Here is an 18,823-nt window from a genome sequence, read left to right on the forward strand (position 1 = left end):
GAACCAGCAGCATCTACACTGGTGACCTTTTTTTTCTGTTGAAGAAACCTCACGCACCCACCTGAACTATCAGGTTCACCCAGGAATTCCCCAATGAAAAAAGGTGTGTTGGAGTTGCAGCAAATCAGGCTTTTGCAAATTGGATTATCAGGTATCTTTACACTGTGTTAAGGATGGTCTGATCAATGAGTAATTTTCTTGGGTTCCAGCACTTCTTCCACTGAGGGTGTGCTACATCTCAAGATGTTTTTTCGGCTGCTACAACAGATATTTTGTGTGTGTGTGTGTGTGGAGGCCATTAAAAAAGGAAAATTGAAAAATGTCTTGATCTCTGCAGAATAAGTGGTTAGAAGAGAAACTCATGATGACAATATGGAAGGACTTCAAAAGATAGACATGGAATTCAGGTGCTTATTAATAAAAGATTAAACATTATTATTTTAAAAAATAATAAAAGGAATGCTTTGCATCATTATACATTTAAAGTAAGTACAAAATCAGTTCATATATACTGTTGCACTTTAACCAGAGTATTGATTCCACAGTTCACTGTGTCTGTGGGAGGAAACAGATCTTATAAATAAGTTATGTACTAGATCTTAGTTCCATTTTGAAAAACAGAGCGAGGGTTTTTCCCATGAGCTAAATGCTTCTCACTTATCCTCTCGTTTCTCGTGGTGAGGCTTTTTGCCTGCTGTGTCACTGCGTATTTCTGCTCCCATCACTGTCCTGGTGCTCCCCGCCTGGAGAAGCTGTTTTGCTGGCCTCGTTGTCCGTGTTGTTGTTGAGGATGTCATCGCAATCCATCTGTGCCATCAGGTTGAAGCGCTCGGCCACGCAGTGGGCAGTGAGGCGAGCCTCGGGGTCGTGGTCCCAGCACTCCGTGATGGTGTCGCACAGAAAACGCATCCCCTGCAGTCAGAAGGGCTGAAATTAAGATCTGAAGGCAGGAGGAAGAGGAGCGAGAAGCCGATCTAATGCGATTGCAGTGTTTTACCATACTTTTGGCAGCTTCCTGCAGAAACGCATTTTTTTTGGCCAAACTTAAGCACAGGAGGAAACAGCCTCGGTAAGTAGCAGCAAGTGCCAATGCTTGCACCGCTACTGGCGCTGCTTGTGTTGGAGCAGCAGCCTCGGCTCACCTGGGATCTGGTCCCAAGCATTTTCCACACTCACTGGAAATCTTCCCTGGAAGTTGGTTTGAGTTGACTGTGGGATTTGAATAGGGATGGGAAGGAAATAGACCCTCCATCTCCTGTCTCAGCCTTGCCCGTTCAGATCGGAGCATCCTCAAATTGGGAGGGACAGGAGAGGCGCAGGTGGTGACCTGCAGGCTGGCAGCTGAGCCCAGGTTCTGGGTTTCAAGCCTGTGTCCTGGCTGTTACCCTGGATGGAGGGGAAGGGCGGAGGGGGTGTTCAAAGGCAAATTTGGAATTAAACTCCTTAAATATGACTTCTTGTTTTAGCAGTTTTCTGAGAGAGTGCACTGTGCCAAATAGTCATTGCAGCGCAGGGCTGAACTTTGCTTTCTCACCACAAAAGAGTGTCTTGATTTAGGTGGGTTTGGGTACTTCTCAGGTACAATGGTTATGCCTCCCAGTAATATATTTTTTTCCTCCCAATTGTATAGTGCTCTGAAGAGTCCCAAAATTTTGGGCTTGGAAAAAAAATGGCAGTATTCAGCTGGTATTTTTCCCCCCTCTTAAGCTAGCAACACAGCTAGCACCAGAAGCTACGCTGAAGCTTCCTTTGCACATATGATTTCTGTCATGTGCTATTGCTTTCTGCATCATTTTCAACCCAGGTTGCAACACAGAGGAAAAATCATTATTCTAAATAAAACCTCATGTTTTTCAGTGGTTTTTTGTGTATTTCTTAATTTGCAATTAGAAACCCAAAAGTCTCGTATGGACCAACACAAGAGGAAATCCTACAAAGATGTACTATCAGCATCATCTGCCCGTCTGCACCTTACTCTGAACTCGCTGCTGAGGTTCATTGTACTAAATCTTCCATAATGGACACAGATTAGAACAGGATTGTGCAGTAAAAATGACAGATGGTGCATTTCAGTACCTCTTACGTCACTCACATTTATTAGCTTAGTTGAAAGGATTTGAGGGTAATTGATTAACATGCAAAAATGAGCTAGCTTAGCTGAAGCTTTTAAAATAAGCCTTTTCTCAAACAGAACATGGCACTGTCATATGGTTCAGTCGTTAGATTTTCTGTGCTTATTTTGCCCTGAAATCATGACATGTATTTGCAGTTTGCCTTGTAAGTAGTGATGATGCTCTTTTTAATCGTACAACTGGAACATCTTGTTACGCTCACAAAATGGACTTAGTTGGGGGTTTTATATTTGATACCAGATTTCCAGAGGATGCTGAGTTTTACAAGTATATTTTTAGTGGCAATATTGACTTAAGCTCCCACTGCTCCTTCCTGTCCTGCCCCAGCCCTTTGGTTGTGCCAGCACAACAGTCTGCTCACCTGCTTCATGAACCAGATCCAGGAATTTACCTGGCCTAAATAACTGTTTTTTAATTTTTTTAAACGTGGTGGGGTGTGAAACGAGGTAGAAGCACGGGTTTAAGGTGTTTGTAAGCTATCTGGGAAACTTTGGGGATAAATTTCTTCAAGGGGCTTTATTGCGCAGCCTTGCAAACAGTTGCCTTGGGGCTGCTGATGGGCAGCACGCTGGGTGAGTTGGCTGTGTCAGGGAAATGAATGCTTATGTCTGCTGAAAATCTTAAACCATGGCCAACAATGTAGGTCCTCACTTGACTGAGGGATCCTGATGGCTGAAATGTGGAAGTAGCATCTGGAGCTCTGCATCAAACTTATTTCTGCTGGTGGGAACATCTATGGGTGCTTCCCGTTCAGGTGAGCAATTTGTCACCTTCTCTTGGTGTCACCCAGCGTTTCCTCCTGCAGGCAGCCCTTGACCCCAGGAGTGGCACAAACCAGTGGCTTTCTGCTGCTTCCCAGCAGATGGTGCTGCCCTATGCCGCATCCTGGGGAGGCTGGTTGCAAAATGCCCAGAAAATCATGTAAAGCCAGGCATGTAAGGAGTTGTTTATCGGATCAGCTAAGATTAGTTGGAGACAAACTTTCAGGAGCACAACATGGCTTTTCTGTTCCTCTTCCCCAGTGAATATCAGGTAGTCTAATTAAAGTTACTACCTCATAAGCCTTGCTCTGTTTATGTACTAGACCAGCCCAACTACAGCAACAGCATTTCTCGGAGGTGATCGCAGTCAGCCCTTCCTCAGCTCAGCAAACAGCGCAGTTATGGGCAGGCTCTATCAGAGTGTGATTTTTTGACAACCCAAGCCCGTATGTTTTTTCTGTGGCTTCAAAGTTCACCAGAGACCCTGGGAGGTGAATGTGCACGATGAATACTCAAAGGTTTCAAGTACGTAGCAGTGCTGATTGAAGTTCCAGTATTTGCCTTCATCAAGGAAAAAGGCTGGATGAACTTCAGAAATGGACTCGCCAACTGATAAACTCACTGATGGTCCAGCAGAAACCACGGATTCATTTGATGCTGTTTGAGCTTTGGTTGGTTGTGAGTCTTTGGACAAACATGGTTTTGAGAGGAGATATTGTAGGGAACACATGGCCACCTAAGATCTTGAAATTACATCTTTCCTCTTGAAAAGCCTGGCTTTATGTGCCATCCAGGCAGAGTGGAAGCAGTAGCAGTGTGTTTTATGGGTGGATCCTGCTTGCTTGCACTGAACCCTGCAAGGCTCCGCAAACCAGCGGGCTCAATGTTTCACCTTGTTTTTCAGATGAACTAACTGTCGATTGGTGGGTACTGTTCTTCTATGTGTCATGTGAAATTTAAGAAGTGCCAAAGCCAGGCAAGATTTGAAAATCACGGTCAGCGTGCCTGTTACCCCTTGTGTCCTCAGTGTGTGGAAGTAAGTACTGGACCTGGGGGAGAGAGGACCCTGGAAGGCCAGGAGGTAGCTGTGTTTCTGGAGCTGGTTGGTCTGGGTGCGCTTGGGGATGGTTTTAACAGAGCACATCTCATCGTTGCTGAAGTATTTCTATTCTGTAGCGTTGCATTATGCTTTGTGTACTGAAACGCTGTGCTTTCAGACCCTCTGAGCTAAAGGCTGGTGAGAGGCTTCCCCTTGACAAGACTCGAGCCTCGCAGGTTCCCTGCTCTCAGCCTCACACGTGTTTCCCGATTGTCTCACTTGAAGGAGAAACTTCTTGTTTTGGCTTTCCTTGCAGAAGTCCTTCTTCTCACATGCCAAGTCATGACCTCTCATGTCAGAGGTAATTTTGAGCTTGAAATCGCCACAACCAAGTGGGCAGGAGGCTGGATGCACCGTCCTCCCCTCTGTCCCAGCTGTGAGATGGCTGTGTGTGAGGGACTGTGTGTTTCCTGAACTAGAGCTTTCTGGATGTCGTGGTTACGGGAGAAATGGGGTGGGCTCCAATGACTTACTGTTTCATGAGAATAGCTTGCACTGAAATGCTCCATTCTGGTGTTATCCACGAGATAACTGAATACCATCACTTGGCATTCATAATGCTTCCTGATCAGGGCAATTTATTCATCATTAAATTTTGCTGTACCCCTGGCTGGTGGCTTCTAAGCACCAGGGAACTGGGTCTCGTGGAGTTTATGTGGGCTCAGCCAGCCAAGAAGGAGCTGTAAGTAGGGCCCGAGAGTTCTCCCTGCTTTTGCTTTAATTACAGCTGTAATGATTTTTAGGCTGGGTGAGCGAAGTGGGACAGCATGGCTTGCTCTTTTCTGAACCAGCTTGTCCCAGCTTACCTGATGCACCAGCCAGCTGCTCGGGATCTCGGGGCGTCCTCTGCCATGCAGCACGATGTCCCTCATGGTATCCACGCAGGGCTGCTCCTGGACTTTTGACCCAAAAGGCAGCTCATAATTCTTTACCTCTGCAAGGAAGCAACAGCAGCATTACAGGATGTTTTTCATGCATTCACTGCTTTGCTTTGGTATGGTCCACCGGATGAGAATAGATTTGTTTTTATCAGTCTGCAAAAATAAATGGATCTGGAAACAATTTAGAATTTGAACTTATGAAAACCCAGTACTATGTTTCTGTAGAGGTTGTTTTCAGAGACAGGGCTCAGGAACCATCTGACCACCTTCCTGAACCCAGGAGATGCACTACAAAGGACTTGGTCTGTCTTTAGATGAGATATACTTGGAGCAGGTAAAATGTGTTGTGCTGGTGAAAGATGGGAGAGGTGACTACAGTACCAGCATCCAGATTCCTGCTGCAGGCTAGAGAAGGAATGGCCCTTCCGGAAGAGCAGCCCCGTGTTGTGGGAGGCCAAGGAGAAATTCCCTGTTGCGGAGGTGAGAGGCCACCCTAGTTTCTGCCAGCTCCTGCCCAAATGCAAATTCAGATGAAATGTGGCAGGGGAAGGATGGCCCGGGATGCTGCCTTGGGAGTGAAGGATGCATAGGGCATCTGAGCCGGGCAAGGGTCTCTCACTGCTGAGCAAGGGGCACATGGGGCAGTTGGGGCAACTTTCTTGCCGAGGGTTGGAGCTTCGGGCAGCTCTGTGGGCTTGTATTGTGAGTAGGTGGGACGGGGAAGGAACCAGAGAGCACTAAAAAGGGAAGAGAGGGGAGCAGGCAGCAGGGCAGGCAGGGGCTAACACCAGGGCAGTTAATTAAATGTTTTGCTATGCACAATTTCGGATGCCAGGATGTGGCTCTGTTGGAGGCTGGAGTTTGCAAGTCCCTGTTGCAACATAAACTCTTTGGTGTTGTCTGAAAAAAAACAGTGCCTGTGGCCGGGGACGGGGAGGCAGCTTCAGCTCTTCCTGCTTGGTTTGCTTTGCATCGCCAGCACTGACTCGGATGTGACTTGGCTGGCTTTGAGCGGGGGCTGGACCAGATGACCCCCTGGGGTCCCGTCCTGCTTCTCAGCCACTGAGCCGGCCTCGTGGCACGCAGGGCAGGCAGCCATGGAGGAGGATCTGCTGCTGGCTCTTAGCAGCCCTGCAGAGCCCTGAGCTACCCCAAATAAGGTCCATGTCACCACTGGAGACACGATGTGAGCCACGTCCTCATACAGGGAGGAAGGGAGAAAAAGGCGCGTGGCAACCCCATTGCGATGCTCCTACCTCCTACCACTTCACATCTGGAGGCCATTTCCCACAAAACGAGGGCCATGGAATAGACATCCATCTGCTTGAAAGACTCCAGGTCTTCCAGGTTCACCCTGGACTCCAGGACCTCTGGGGCCATGTACCTGGCGGTGCCCACCTGCCCGCAAAGAGGAGAGAGGCGTTAGCAGGGGTGGGCTAGGACTTTGGCTGCGGGGCAACTGGGGTGGTTTGCAAAGGGTCTCCCCTCCGGGGAGGGCTGGTGGGTCATACTTGCCTGCCCGCTGTTGGCAAAGTCGTCCACCGTCAGGGAAGGGTCGAGGCGTATGGCGATGCCGAAGTCGCAGAGCACGCACTCCTGCTCGTTCTTCACCAGGACGTTGGTGCTTTTGATGTCCCGGTGCGCGATGGGGATTTTCGGCCTGCCGCAGGCAGTGTAGTCGCTGTGGAGGTGGGCCACCCCGCTCACCAGGGAGCCCGCCATCTTCTGCAGGTCCATCCAGCTCAGGACATGGTGGGAGAGATAGTCCTTGAGGTTGCCCCGGCTGTGGTAGGCGGTGATGAGCCAGTACTCCCGGCGGGGCCCCGTGCCCCGGTCCTCAGCGGTGAGGAACCTCAGGACGCTGTCGTGCTTCAGGCTGGCGTCGGTGAAGATCTGGCTCTCGTTCTTCCAGGAGGAGTACTCCTCGCAGGGGAAGATCTTCACGGCCACTGTCTCATACTGCCCCGAGCGGCTGTGGCTCAGCTTGGCCCTCCACACCTCCGCGAACTGCCCTTTGCCCACCATCTCGTCCAGCTCGATGGGCAGCAGCTCGGCGGGGCGGCTGCTGGCGCAGGTGGTGCTGGCACCGGCTGGGTTCTCATCCATCAGCACAGACAACTTCTCCTCCCGCTCGGTGGACCTCCCTGGCTCCGGCAGTGCCGGGGGCTGCCCTGGCTTCCCACCCCACGCCTTGGCTCTCTTGCGCCGCTTCTGTGTGCGGCAGAGGTAAAATATCACCGTGATCATCACCGCCACCAACAGCGGGGGCAGGAGGCTGATGGCGGCCACCGGGATGACCTCTTTGCTCTGCAGCATGGAGTAGCCTGTGGGGAGGAAAGCAAAGGCGAGGTTGCTGCCGCCGTGGGTCTGCAACAGCTCGTTTTCATCACGCAGAGGAGGGAAATATGCAAAGCCGCTCATGAAGCGCAGCCCTTTGTGGGGCCACGATGCGTGCTGCGCACAAACCCCGTCCTGGCAAAGAACCCAGATGTAGGCAGTTATTAAGGGGGCTGCTCGAATTTAGCTCCATTTATCAAGTCAGAGTTCAGGATGGTGGCCCGTGTCAATCAGGCGCCGTGGTGCGGCGTGTGGGACCCTGCCGCTGCCTCCAAAACAGCTCGGCCGCCCTTTGGCGGCTCCCGAGAGCTGCTTGTGCTCACGGCGAGGGGAGCCCAGACAGAAATAACAGCGATAAAGCTGAGGCAAGGCTCAAACAGAGCAAATCTCTGAGGGGGTTTGGGGCTGGGGCTTTGCTGGAGCCCTGCGGCGCCGGAGAGCCAGGAAGGATGCTGGGGGGGGGGGGTGGGCAGCATGCAGGACTGCATCCTGGGGGAGCACTGGGATGCTTTGCATAATAATTAGGATAAAGGAGCATCGTTTCTGTGCTGTCTGCCAGCGTTGGCATCTCTTTCCTTGCTGTGTTACAACACTGAACCCGTCAACTGAGCAGGCATGGCCGCTTTTGTTTTATTTCTTTTAAACTCCTGTCAGCCTTCAGATCATCGGCGGGGGGGAGCACACAAAAAGCCCTAACCCTCACACACCATATAATTGTCTGATCCTTTGATGTTTGCGATTCCTGGAATAAACATGCTGACTTCAGTAGAGATATTCAAGTAAAATCTTACTCAGAGGTTTTTCTGCCAAGTATAATAACCCAGGGGAAGAGGGATAAGAATCATTCCATAAGCAAAACTCTCGCTGCTTGACCTCAGTGTGTGCAGATCATAATTCAGGTTCTGGAAAAACAGAGCGTTTAGCTATTTTCCTTGGCAAATTTCAAAAAAATGTGCTGCAGCTAATTTCTGCAAGGCTGTGAAAGCGTTTCTAAAATAGGCATCAGGTTCAAACCACAAGATCAACCTAAACTGATATAAATCAATAACTAACTCAGGAATATGTTTATTTTGGAAAGCGTTAGGCCTGGATATCACCTACTGCTTTAATGGATTTACCCGATGCTTAAGATCCCATCTTTGAAACTCTGAAGAAAGAAGATATTTTTAAGGGAGTTGCATGCATGAGTCCTGAAAAGGGGAAGTCAACACAACTTTAGCAAATTCCTTTGTGAGGATGCCCCTTCCCGATGCAAGTCCTTGGATACGGAAGGGTTGCAGCATGGCTTAGACCCCTTCCATGGAGAGCAAATGTAGCTGCTCTAGCAATAACCGCGGGTCTGTAAACCTGTGCCTTGTTGAGCATCGCTGCATGGGTCTTTCCATCCCTACCAGGGGGAGGTGGACCTCCAGGGCCAGGCTCGGCCAGCACAGGGCTGGAGAGGATTCTGCGTGCGCAGCCCTACCAGGTATCTTCCCAAGGTGTCTGCTGGGCTCTTGCTTGCACGGCTTCATGAAATGATGTCTCCATGTGTTCATCAGGGTCATCTCTGAGCTCTGATGGGGTCCCCTGCAGCTATGGCAAGTACCACCTAGCAGCCCAGACCTGAAAGCAAGACTTAAGGCTCATCAAGAAATGGGGAAAAAAAATTCACCTGCTTCAGCTGCAGGAGGAATGCTCATGTCTAATAGGTATTTCTCTGCTCGGTGTTTGTCTATACAGTTGAAGATGATCTTAACGTTTAAAATGCAAACAGTCCTTTAAAGCAGAAGAAAAGGATGTAAACAATGGGGTCTCTGAGTCTGGGGCTTCCCAAGCTGGTCCCACCAACCAAATCAGAGAGGAGATAATTGTTTAAGGTCCGCCCTGCTCTTGCTCCGAGTTTCAGCGCTTTCCGTGCCGGCTGGCAGGAGGAGGCTGTTTGTGGAAGTCTTCGGTGGGGGTGGCATTTCCAATGAGCCAGTTGTCATTTTTGTGTGAAATCACATATCCCAGCATCGGCTTTGGGATTTGACTATCTCTCCCTAGAAGTGTGTGTACCTGTTATGTTTGGCTCGGGAAGCAGCAAAGAACTGCCAAATTTAGCTTCATTTGCCTTCATTAAAAGTGGGTTGTTTGTTCTGAGAATTTGCATTTTATGTGATTTTTTTTTTTTATTATTTTTCTTCATATTGTGGGAGAAGTTATGCTGCTGACTTGCAGGTTATGCTTAGGCTCATTTTCAGCATCTCATTGCTCTGTAATTATGGAAAATCAGAGCGGTTTCACTTTGCTTTTGTTATGTGTCAGATTCTTGATGGGCACTTGGATAAACCTGGTCCATTTGGAGTTAGGGAGGTTTGGACAAACCCCCACAGGCTCAGGATCTAGCTGGAAGCGTTTCCAAAGTACACGACCCTCCCAAGATTCAGAAATGAGCTGCCTCTCGGTTTTCCCTCCTGTGGATTTGCAGCTCCTGTTGGATCTCTAGCTATCTGCAGAAGCATCTACAGCCATGCCAAGCCGTGCTCACATATGTGTACAGCACCGGGGTGGCTCTGGCCATTCCTGCCCAGGGGAAATGCCGCTGCAGAAACCCCCAGGAGAGTGGCAGGGCAGGCACTGTTGCGTGCAGAGCCCCGCACCCCGGCACCACCACCTTTCTGGGTTGCAGCTGTGGTGGATGCCAGCGGTTCCTGTGGGTGTGCCGGGGCAGGATTTACTCTGGTGCGATTTATTTAAAGCTTTCAGAGCATTGAGTCATGTTGGGTTACATCAGCTTCTGGGTTCCCTGGTTGATTTGCCCTGTGCTGAAGAACAGAGCCTACCAAGAGATATGGTGGATTTTCCATTGCCTTAGTGGATGAGGGACAGGCTGTGGATGTTATCTACCTGGACTTTAGTAAAGCCCTTGGTGCTGTTTCCCACAGCATTCTCCTGGAGAAACTGGCTGCTCATGGCTTGGACAGATGTACTCTTTGCAGGGTAAAAAAGTGGCTGGATGGCCATGCCCAAAGATTTGTGGTGAATGGAGTTAAATCCAGTTGGCAGCCGGTCACAAGCAGTGTTCCCCAGGGCTCACTGGCTGGGGCCAGTTCTCTTTAATGTCTTTATTAATGATCTGGACGAAGGGATTGAGTGCACCCTCAGTAAGTTGGCAGACAACACCAAGTTGGGCAGGAGTGTTGATCTGCTCGAGGGTAGGAAGGCTCTACAGAGGGATGTGGACAGGCTGGATCGATGGGCCGAGGCCAACAGTATGAGGTTCAACAAGGCTCAGTGCCGGGTCCTGCGCTTGGGTCACAACAACCCCAGGCAACGCTACAGGCTTGGGGCAGAGTGGCTGGAAAGATGCCCAGTGCAAAAGGACCTGGGGCTATCAGTTGATAGCCTGCTGAATATAAGCCAGTAGTGTGCCCAGGTGGCCAAGGCGGCCAACAGCATCCTGGCTTGTATCAGACATAGTGTGGCCAGCAGGACTAGGACAGTGATTGTGCCCTTGTCCTCAGCACTGGTGAGGCCACACCTCAAGTACTGTGTTCGGTTTTGGGCCCCTCACTACAAGAAGGACATTGAGTTGCTGCAGCGTGTCCAGAGAAGAGCAATGAAGCTGGTGAAGGGTCTGGAGCACAAGTCTGATGAGGAGCAGCTGAGGGAACTGGGGTTGTTTAGTCTGGAGAAGAGGAGGCTGAGGGGAGCCCTTATCGCTCTCAACAACTGCCTGAAAGGAGGTTGTGGTGAGGTGGGTGTTGGTCTCTTCTCCCATGTGATAACTGATAGGACAAGAGGAAACGGCCTCAAGTTGCATCAGGGGAGGTTTAGATTAGATACTAGGAACAATTTCTTCACCGAAAGGGTTGTCAAGCACTGGAACAGGCTGCCCAGGGAAGTGGTGGAGTCACCACCCCTGAAGGTATTTAAAAGACCTGTAGACGTGGTGCTTAGGGACAGGGTCTAGTGGTTGGACTCGGCAGTGCTAGGTTAACAGTAGGACTTGATGATCTGAAAGGTCTTTTCCAACCTAAACCATTCTATGATTCTGTGTTTCCAGAGCAAGGCTGGAGGCATTTCTGGGAGGGATGGTTTAGCCACAGGCAAAATATTTGGCTCAGTAACAGAGTGCAAATTTTGCCTAACTTTTATAGGGAGGTCAAAGATGCTGCTGAAAGAGCTCCTTCTGGCATTACATCTCCTACTCTATCGGAAATACAAGTTATTTGTTGTCAGCATTGGTGTTTCTCCTCCTGTAAATAACATTAACAAAAGCACTCACCGTTGGTGTGGTTTTCAAAGATCAGTTTGTCATTGCACTCCTGCTCGTCCACACAGCCGCAGATGTAGATGATCCCATCCTCGCTGGGCTGGTGGGTCATGATGCAGCGTGAGGTGTTGTAGTTGGGGACCATGAGGTTTTCGATGGGGCGGTGGGGGTTGTGGCAGAGCGTGCTGATCCTGATGCTCTCATTGTCCTGTCTCCTGCACGTGCCAAATGAACCGACAAAGTGTTAGTCTAGCAGCTCAGCCTTTGTGTCACCTCTGCGTCACTTTAAACCTGGTTTTAAGATCAATAGTTTTAATCCGTGCAGGGAATGACTTGTTTGCAGTGGCTCTGGTATAATTCCAATTATATGTGCTTTGGAGGGGCTTTGTAAAGCCCTTTGTCTCTTCCAAGTAGTGAAAAGAGAAATGTTTAGCACGCGCCAGTAGTAGGATGTGAGCCAGAGACTCTGTTTGTTTCCAGTAGATAATTCACCAGTTCATAATCATGCCTTGGATCAGGTAGTCCCAACCCTAAGGCTGAGTGCCCTGAGCGGGATTTGGGGCAAAATCCCCCCTTTACCATAGCCCAGCAGGTTTGGGGGCTGTAAGGTCCTAAGGAAACCCTTGAAAATGAGGGTCCCACCTCGCACGTCACCTCTGCTGCGACACAAGTCGTAGCATCTCTACCTCAGCAGGGGCTCGGGTCTCCGCTGCCCAAATTTCACCTGTGCAGGGGAGAGGTGGGGGGGCTGAAACGCCTGCTCACCAGCAACTGCTTGGCTTGTGCCCTCCCCCCCCCCCCCCCCCCCCCCCCCGGCTCCTCTCACTCGCGCGTGCAGGTGCGGCCCATGAGCGCTGTCTCGTCCCCTGTGCTCTCCCTGCGCTAATTGCTGGTTGTCGCGGCCTGTCCTTGCAGGGCCGTTTGCTCCTGCCTCCGGTGACCTGCGGCAGCAGAGCCCTTCAGTCGCTGGCCGGGGCTATTTCTAGAAGCGGTTGACCTTTGGAGCTGCCAAATTATAATGTGAAGGTGATACAACTCCTGGACCGTGGGGCTGTGTCTGCATTCGTACCACAGCTTCAGGCACCGAGCAACTACAGATGAAGCCTGCTGTGCCACCCGGTGATGTCCCGGTCCTCATCGGGTCTGGGGCAGAGGAGCGCTGGGGCTCAGCACAGCCAGGGCTGCGATGGTAAATAAGTCCTAACTCCTCCTTATTTCCATTTAGATAATTAAGAGGGAGGTAGAAGCATAATTTCTTGGCATTTCTAGGGAATTTGTTCTTTGTTTCAAAAAGAAAGGACAGACTTGCTTTTTTTTTTCTTTTTTTTTAATCACTGCGTGCTTCTTCAGCTCTGTGTAACACCCCTCAGATCAAAGATGGTCACAATATCAGCCAGGGGAGACCAAGGTGTCCCTCCCACTGGCTGAGAGATGGGGTGAAGGCTTCCCAAGAGATTTTTCCTCTTCTGGAGTGAAGATGAAAAATATCTCAGCACCCGTGCTGCGTTTAACTGCACACAGCATTCAGCAAGCACGGTGAGAACAGGTGAAATATTTCAAGGCCTATTACCAAAAGGTGTCATTCATGAAACTCCAGTTACTCACTGAAATGTGGCTTGTAGCACCAGGCTCCATACTGCCAATGTCCTTATAGCTTTTTTAACCAAAATTTAACCACCAATGCTCAGCAGCCAGGTTAGGTCTTTCTCACATGCCACATTTTTTGTTCAGCAGCACCTAGATTGGGTTCCCATTAAAGCCATGGAAAAGTGTCACGTGTGGAGCAAAAGGATGGGTTTGGCTCTGGTTGTTGTCTGACTCCTCAAGCATAGGGTGCTCGTTTTGCTGGAAAACCTCAGCTCTCCCAACGGATTCGGGCAGCGTTGGCTCAGCGTGAGGGGGCTTGGCTACAGGGTCTGGCACAGCCGTGTCCCTGTGTGTGGGAGCTCCCGTCTTTTGGTGAGTGGTGGAGTTGTCCTTGTTGGACCCATGGCTTCATCTCCACCTGCTGTCTACCAGGCTGGGTGAGGGAAGAGGTTTGGGGAGCAGCTGGTAGAGATCGTCAAAATCTAGGGTGCCCAGGTGGATTTAGGAATGGCCAAGCATGAACTGGGTTATGTCCCTGTGTGGGGCAGATGGTGGCAGCTGAAAGGAGCTGGATCTTGGAGACGGGATTAGGAGGCAGCTGTTGGGGTCACCATGGAGCCTCTCGCCCTTGGACAGCCAGAGCAGAGCTAATTCAGGCTGCTGGCATGGCACACAAGACACACTGGGCAGCTCGGGGCCAGACGGCTCCTGCGCCGCCGGCATCACTGGGGAAACGCAACCTGCGATGCAGCCCTTCTCCTTCGGGGAGGATCAGCACCAGCACCTGCCTTGTAGAGCCAGTGCATAATTAAGACCTAATTAAGAACTGAGAGCAGAGTGCCAGGGTTTGACCCTCATTTCTGGAGCCTTCCCTGGAGGAGGCAGGATAACCTGGCACTGGTCGGGTTTGCAGGGCAGCCCCGCGGCGAGGGCGAGTGGTGGGGAATGACCAGCCCCGCAAAGGCTACGAGCGGCTGGTGAGCATTGCAGCTACTCCTGGGGGTGTTCGAAGGAAATTACAACTATTAATTACTTTTCCAGGGACAGCCTCTGCTTCCCAACCTAGCTGTGCAGAGTGGGAGGGTGATGGTATGGAGAGGTTTCACGATGCCTTCAGGGTCAGCTGGGAAGTCAGACATAAAAGCGGGGGGAAGAACCCAAATTTGTCATCCTCTTTCTGGTAAAGTCCCCTAGTTTCAGTGCTCCCCACGCTTTCTTGGGGTTCCCAGGTAACTTGTCAGAAGAGCTTCCAGCTGAAGAGTCCCAGGAGGGTGTGATCTCTCCTCCGTGGGCTGCCCAGGCTGGGCATGTTGGAGGACGTGAGCATGTTGCTCATGAGCATGGAGCCAAAGCTGCTGCTGTGACTGTGATACCCACACAGAACAAGTTCAGATGACTCAAATATGCCTCTGCAAGTGAGCAACGGGCAGTGAAGCTGGCTTGGAGGTGAGCCCTGCCTGAAGAGATCTTAATCTCAGGATGGGGTGGGAGATGCTGGGAGGAGGCTGTGGGGCCAGAAGGTTATTTGCGACCCCACAGCTGCCTCACCCCATCCGATACATGATGCAGGGTGCAGCCCCATCCTGTGCCGTGGGATTGTTTTCCTGGTGTTGGGGATTTATGCTGCAGGGATCTTGCTTTTTCTCGTACATGTAGGCTCTCAAGAGGAAAACCCAGCAAGATGCTGGGTTGCCTACCCAGGATTTAAGGCGGCTTCCCCATGTGCATGTAGGGGAATTTGGACCAGGGGGTGGATTTTGTTTGTCTGTTTATTTGGGTTTCCTTTGGTTTTGTGTTTTGTTTTTTTCAAGACCATAATGCAACAATTATGTTGAGGCAAACTCCTACTGAATGCGGGGCGTGCAGCCATTCACACTAATTAGCAGGTTGAGATAAAGCCTAGCGATAAGTGCTTGGCTGGCTTTCACTTTGGCAGCCAAATTAAAAGGGAAAGAGGAGAAAATCACTCTGGGTAGACCCAAAATGGATGGGGTTTTTTTTTTAGTTGTGCTCATGGGGACCAAAAAAGCTGGGGGAGGCACTCTTCCGGGCAAATGATGCGGCGTACGCTTGGCCTGAAATGCAAGATTGTGTTTCCCTTCCAGGCATCTCCAGGAGAAAGAGAAAAGGGCTGCTCCCAGGGGATGGGAAGGAGGTAGGTTAAACCCCAGTTCGGTACCAGGTCAGACATCCATGCGCTGGATGGGGACAGACCTCGGCTGCGCCCCCACACGTGAACCAGGGTTTCACCAGCCTGATGCGGTGGGACATCATGGGTTTGGGGGTCAGGGCTGCTGGTGTTGCCTGGTGGGTGCAGCCTGTAAAGCTAAATTCAGGGGTTTATGGGGGTTTAGAGGTCCCAAGGCAAACTTACTACATTTTGTGTGAGGCACTTAAATGCTTAATTTATTTAGAAAATAAACCAGTGCTAATTATAGGGCAGACCAAATAATTTTTTACTGCAAATTGTGATTTTGTTATAATGGAGTCAAAAGGGGAGGAAGAGAAACTCCTGAATTATTTTAATGGGCAATAATTCAAGTGCAGGGGTACATACATGTGCGTTCCCATGAGCTGCTGCCCCGCAAACCCCTTTTTGCCCCACGTCCCCCCTTGACGAGGGGATTGCTGCTTACCATATGGCCACGCAGATCTCGTAGGGGTCCTCGCAGTAGGAGTTGAGGTTGCAGTTGCTGTAGCACACCTTCTCCTCGCAAGCCGGCGGCGTGGAGTCGCACCACTTGCAGAGGTTGGTCTTCAGGCTGCGGCGGGCACTGGCACAGCAGGCTGCGGGGCAGAGAGGCAGTGGGGGTGAGGGAAAATAACCACTAACGATTCTCAGCGATTCGCACCACCCGTGGAGAAGGAGCCCGAACTGACCCTATTTCTCCATGCATTTGTTTACAGCTTTCATTTTGTTCCATTGCTTGGTCAAACGTGCTTTAGATTATGCCAAAGCCTAGAGGAGATGGAGGGGTGCCGGCGGCGCGGAGGCAGGTCCTGCCAGACGAGAGCTTTGCAGAGCATGGGAAGCTGCAAAGAACCTCATTTTCCCTCCGTGTTTCCTGTACTGTGTATCATCAAGGGGAAGTTTATTTTTTCCTCTACAACCTAGGCTCAAATCAGCATCTCCCCTCATCCTGAGTGCATGCAGTGCCCGAAAAGGGACATCTCCAGGGCTCTGCAAGCCTGAGGACTTTATTCCCCTCCCTGGAGGAACAGAGGTGTTGGGGAGGGATGCATGGCCAGGCTGGGGCAGCTCCCTCCCCTCCTGCTGCCTCCTCATCCTCCCTCTGCCCGTTCAACAAGCCCAAGCCAGGAAATGTGTTTGCCATCCGCTCCCCAAGCATCTGTCTTTTCCACAATAAACAGTGGGTTGAGACTTCCCGAGCTCTGGGGCAACGGGAGCTGCTCCCTCCGCTGCCCGCTCTGCCCCAGCCCCGCACCGGCTGCTCTCCTGCCCCTGGAGCGCCGGATCCGGCCGCAGCAGCAGGAATAACTGCTGCCCATGTGAGCCGCTCTGCGTGTATCTCACGGGCATAAAATTATCTCTATTTTTGTACAAAGGGTGAATGAACTATGCTTGGTTAAGGGATAAATCCCAGCTAAATTTAAACTTCCTGTTTTAAGGCTGCTAAATGTCCTTTTTTTAGGGGGAAAAAAAAAATGAAGCCACTAAGTGGCTTATGTAGAAATATATATTTATAAATTTTTATTTAATAAATACAGTCCAGAGTGTTCAGGTAGGAACCTGAAATACAGCAGCTGATTTTTTTGAAGGTTTGGGCCATCCATGCTTCTCCAAGCTGCCTGGCAGCGCTGGGTGCTCCCAGCCCCTATGAAAAGGGCAGTCGTGGCTCCCTGCGCTGCAGCAGCCGTCACAGGGGTTTTCCATCACCAGCTGCTAGTTCCAACAAGAAACAAATTGCAAAATCCTCGACTGTGGCTTGCGAAGCCTCAGCCCCTGCAAGCACGGCCCTGCTGATAGAGGAGCACGCCCATGGGCACCCTGGGGCTGTGGGCAACCTGCAGGACCTTCCCGCATTCTTGGTGGTCACATCTGTGACCTGCCCATGGCCAACGGCCGAGCCTACGGTCCCTTTCCTTTGTAACGCATATACTGTCCCAACAGCAAAAAGGGATTTTTAACTTATCTGCTTCCCAAATCCGGGGTGTGCAGCCCACTCTGACAGCATCTCATGTGCTTGCTCTGCTTCCCTCGCCGGCCCAGACCCCCCTCCATGCGACAGCCATAAAAGTGCTGCTGGAAGGCTCCCGCACAGAAATAAACCATTTACAAGCTCCCGTGGCCTCGTACGTAGGGCCAAGGTTAACGGCGGAGGGGAAACCTGGCTGTGGAAGAAAAGCCTGTTGCATCTGAAGGCTGGAAGGAGGAAATTTTGGGTTAAACGACCCATACGAGGCTTAAAACGTGGCTCAGCAGGGATCATGTTGTGCAAGGCGTCAGGGAGCCAGGAGCAGAGCAGGTGAGGATGCTGCCCACAACCTCTCGCTCAGCATCCACCCCATCCCTGGGGCTGCTCTGGCCCTGCTGAGGCACCTGGGGATTTTGTGGGTGACTTCAACAACACCCTACACCCATCCAGGGGTTACCTACTGAAATCGTGCATTCAGCTGTGATTTGAAGCGCCTGCAGCCAGCGCCAGCCACCCTCACCTCCCCACCTTGCTCTGCTGGGGCAGGACTCGCAGGATCCTGGGCAAAACTCCTCTCAAAGATGAGAGTTTTTGGATGTAGATCAGAAATGAAGCCCGGCATTTGCGTGGGGCTTTCAATCTACAGCAACAGCCGCTGCACTCTACAAACTCCATCGGTGGTATTACGTGGGAACAGAGAATTGAAGGTGAATTGGTTTCTCCCCCCAAACCCCAGCCCTACCACACCTGGAGCTGTGCTCTGGTGGTGTTGCTGCCATATTTCTTCTCTCACACCTTCAGCTCAACCCGTCCATGCCCTGCCTGGTGCTGTGCTCGCAGCACGCCTGCGCAGGACGGTGGGCTTAGCACCATCATCCTGGGGACATCTGGGGGCCCGGCGGAGGAGAAGCAAACGGACAAATCCCGGTTGTAGATGTTGCTGATGCAGAAGAACGGTGGAGTTTGTCATTTGTGCATTTATACCCACCAGGTATGTTATTTACTTATTTATATTGAGGGTTTTCCTGAAGCAAAACAGCAGCCCCAGCAGTTTTGTACTGGCACGCGTGGTGGGGATCTTGACTTGGCAGTTGTTTGCACTGCAAGAGCAGAGAAGCCAGGGCAGATGAAAGAGTTAAATATGGAAACGAGATCCAGAAATATAGCAGTAACCGGACAAAATTCTTTGGAGACAAATTGTTCTAAACTAGCTCAGGCTGTGATTCTGTTATCTGCTCTGTAAGAAAGGTCAGAGCAGGAATATCTCTTTTTTTTTTTTTTTTCCCCCCTTCTTCTCCTAGGAAGCTAAGAAGAAGAGCACAAAGCCCGCTGCAAGTTTCTTGAGGACTTTGTGTCCTTGAACCATTAGCTCGTAGGTACAATTTAACTGCCACATCACTCATCTTGGCCCTGATTAGACCCAGATGAACACTTTCAATATTAATACTCGGATGATTTAATAAAGCTGCACGAGCAGTAAAAGTAACAATACACTCCCATAAAGGGGTTCCAGATGTTGCCAAGACAAATGCTAAACATCAAAATACAAACTTCAAAAAAAAAAAAAAAGGACAAAAAAAAGCTGGATAAGCAAAACTTGGAACAAACTATAAACTAATTAAATGTGGG

The 18,823-nt window shown here is 50.6% G+C and overlaps 1 protein-coding gene across 1 annotated transcript in view; it reads right to left on the reverse strand.

Moving 5' to 3' along the window:
• Positions 1-411: 411 nt before the first annotated feature.
• LOC129207801 (TGF-beta receptor type-2-like) overlaps positions 412-18,823 on the reverse strand; it is a 34,673-nt gene continuing 16,261 nt past the window's right edge. Inside the window, exons 2-7 of the mRNA XM_054829264.1 lie at positions 15,674-15,824; positions 11,463-11,665; positions 6,389-7,197; positions 6,130-6,271; positions 4,799-4,926; positions 412-912 (exon numbers count right to left, since the gene is read on the reverse strand). Of these exons, the coding sequence (XP_054685239.1) occupies positions 700-912; positions 4,799-4,926; positions 6,130-6,271; positions 6,389-7,197; positions 11,463-11,665; positions 15,674-15,824 (1,646 nt within the window). The 3' untranslated portion in view covers positions 412-699. The remainder of the gene's footprint in view (positions 913-4,798; positions 4,927-6,129; positions 6,272-6,388; positions 7,198-11,462; positions 11,666-15,673; positions 15,825-18,823) is intronic.

The sequence above is a fragment of the Grus americana genome, chromosome 6 (genome assembly GCF_028858705.1).
Source record: "Grus americana isolate bGruAme1 chromosome 6, bGruAme1.mat, whole genome shotgun sequence".
In the NCBI taxonomy this organism is placed as follows: Eukaryota; Metazoa; Chordata; class Aves; order Gruiformes; family Gruidae; genus Grus; species Grus americana.